Source organism: Uranotaenia lowii, chromosome 1, assembly GCF_029784155.1.
Source record: "Uranotaenia lowii strain MFRU-FL chromosome 1, ASM2978415v1, whole genome shotgun sequence".
Taxonomy (NCBI): domain Eukaryota; kingdom Metazoa; phylum Arthropoda; class Insecta; order Diptera; family Culicidae; genus Uranotaenia; species Uranotaenia lowii.
Window position 1 is genome coordinate 210,757,960 of NC_073691.1, and position 2,512 is coordinate 210,760,471.

General features: G+C 41.9%; 1 protein-coding gene across 1 annotated transcript; it reads right to left on the reverse strand.

Annotated features, from left to right (window-relative positions):
- Window positions 1–1,176: 1,176 nt before the first annotated feature.
- Window positions 1,177–2,166, reverse strand: LOC129739843 (cuticle protein-like). Its single transcript, XM_055731373.1, has 2 exons — window positions 2,108–2,166; window positions 1,177–2,037 (listed from the first exon to the last, which is right to left on the reverse strand). Exons 1-2 carry the CDS (start codon window positions 2,117–2,119, stop codon window positions 1,276–1,278), a joined length of 774 nt encoding a protein of 257 aa, XP_055587348.1. The 5' UTR covers window positions 2,120–2,166; the 3' UTR covers window positions 1,177–1,275.
- Between the last annotated feature and the right edge of the window lie 346 nt (window positions 2,167–2,512).

Sequence of the window (2,512 nt, forward strand, 5' to 3'; positions counted from 1 at the left end):
GACGTTGAAAAAATGATAAGTATGTAACAAGTAGATTGTTTTTCTTCATACCAGCTTTAAGGTTCCTAAAAAGTAGAAACAGAAACCAAAACAGTACTTCAAAGCCTTTTTTGAGTATTGGCTGAACTTGATAAAGAATGAAGTTCCATGGGCCTCGAAATAGCATTTTGTACAGCAAAAAAGTTCACCAGAACTTTTGTACAGCTCTATGTGAACTTATGAGTTTGTTCATTAAGTGATATTCGAACTTTGGTTGCCTGGGACTTCTCGATGGTAAATCGTTAAATTTTTATCAAATTGCTTTCTCTATTCCTGCCGTGGTCAGACGATTAGAAAACATGTTTTTAATAAAGTAAATGTAGTGATCATAAATAATGAAATTTCATTCATGATTTATGTATAATCTCTTTTCAAAAGTAGTTGTTGAAACAAAAAATCCCTGCGAGAAGACGCTTATTCTCAAGTTTGCGAAAACAACCCCACACTTATTTTTGTCGGGCCAGTTTCATCCGATTTTGCGGCATTACAACCTCATTTTGGGTTATAGCGGCTTAGAGTGTATGTATTTTTGACATTCCGCTAATTGTCTGTACTTTGTAAACAATCAATATGGAAGCCGAAAGAAGGGAACAAATTTTGAACAGTTTTTTGGAAAATCCAAACGGTATAACGAAACATTGATGACGATTCGGAAGCCTCAAGCCAACCGGAAAGTGCGTGGTAAGATTTTGAAGATAATTAAAAGGAATACCAATCTGTCGGACCGTGATTTGAGCAGAAAATTCGGTGCTGCCCATAATATGGTGAGGAGAATTCGACTCCGGGAAGGAATCAAGCTCGGGAATGTAAGTGGAGATGGATTGGGCACACGCTGCGAAGAGGTGAGAACGAGATTTTCAGAGAGGCGCTTGAATGGAATCCAGTGGGACATTGAAGGAGAGGCAGACCCAGAAACCCCAGAATAAATTACTGAAATACAGGCAATTGTTTTGGTTCTAATTCTATCTTAAGTAAGCTTTAGATATAGTCTGTTATGACACTAAGATTTTATTTGATTTTCTTCAAACAAATAGTTGAGAGTTGAAATCACACCAAAGAGTGCAGTTACATCATTTGGAGATTAAAGTTTATTATCTCCACAGGATAAAGTTTCACAAATTGAGTAGGCCGCAGAAATAGTCATGCGTTCATTTATTGAATATCAATAATCAATAATATTGATTAAATATTTGTGTAGCTGCGGGGTGTCTTCATACAAATTTAACCATATTGCTTTCAGTTGGTGTAAGCATAGGTACCAGAAGAGGCATAACTGGCCAGACCTGGCTGCGATACGATGGTCTTGGTGGCCAGAGGAGCGGCGTATGTGGCGTAGGCTGGCTGAGATACAAAGGTTTTGGCCAACGGAGCGGAGTAAGAGGCGTAAGCTGGCTGAGAGACAACAGTCTTGGTGGCCAAAGGAGTGGCGTACGAAGCATAAGCAGGTTGAGAGACGTAGGTCTTGGCCACTGGAGTAGAATACGAGGCATAAGCTGGCTGAGAAACGATGGTCTTGGAGGCCAGAGGAGTCGAATAAGAGGCGTAAGCAGGTTGAGCGATCACAGTCTTAGCGATGGCTGGCTGAGCGATCAAACTCTTGGAGGCAATAACTGGGGCAGTGGCAATGGTCTTGACATTCAATGGTTCCCGGCTGACAACGGCGTTGAATCCCTGATAAGCATCAGCGGTGTACTGAACAGTTCGCTTGGTGCCATCAGGTTCAATCAGAGAGTAAGCTCCCTGGACAACATCTCCGTTTCGAGATTCCTGCTGCGACTTCTGGTCACCAGTCACTGCATCGGACACTCCGTACGAGAATGAGTACTGTGGGTTGGTGTTGTACGCTTCGGCGATGATCTGCTTCTGCACTGGAGCGGCCACCAAGGTTTTGGTCAACGGTGCGGAATAGGTCAGAGGAGCTGAGGCGGTGTAGGCCAGGCCCGGGGATGAGATGACTCCGGCTTGTGCGACAGCTAGCAGAGCGCACAGGCAACCGAACTAAAATTAAATTCAAAGAAAAGATAGACATTAGCTTATTTAAAATACTATCATAAAGGATATCCAATACCTTAAAAGCCATTGTGTCTGAAGATTATTAGGATGAAGTTTACTGAACGAAGTAAGCAGTCGAACTGTAACAAATTGTAGAACTCGAACCATTTTATAGCAAGGAACTTCTCGAAATCAGTAATCAATTTCTGGAGTTCTGGAGTGGTGGAACTTTTCCCACTACTTCCCATTTGATGGTAAAGGTGAACACTATTCTACGGTTAACATACATTTGTTCTTGTTTGCATGGATTTATTCTACATTCTATATTGCTAACTGCATGATGCAATTGGCCAAAAGATTGACTTGTGAAATTATCCAGCCCATTCAACTAGGCGATGAATAAAAATATTGGAACCCGTAATGAACCACCCGGCCAAAATTTCAAGTTCAGCCACCACGCGACCGGCGAATGATGTTGGCG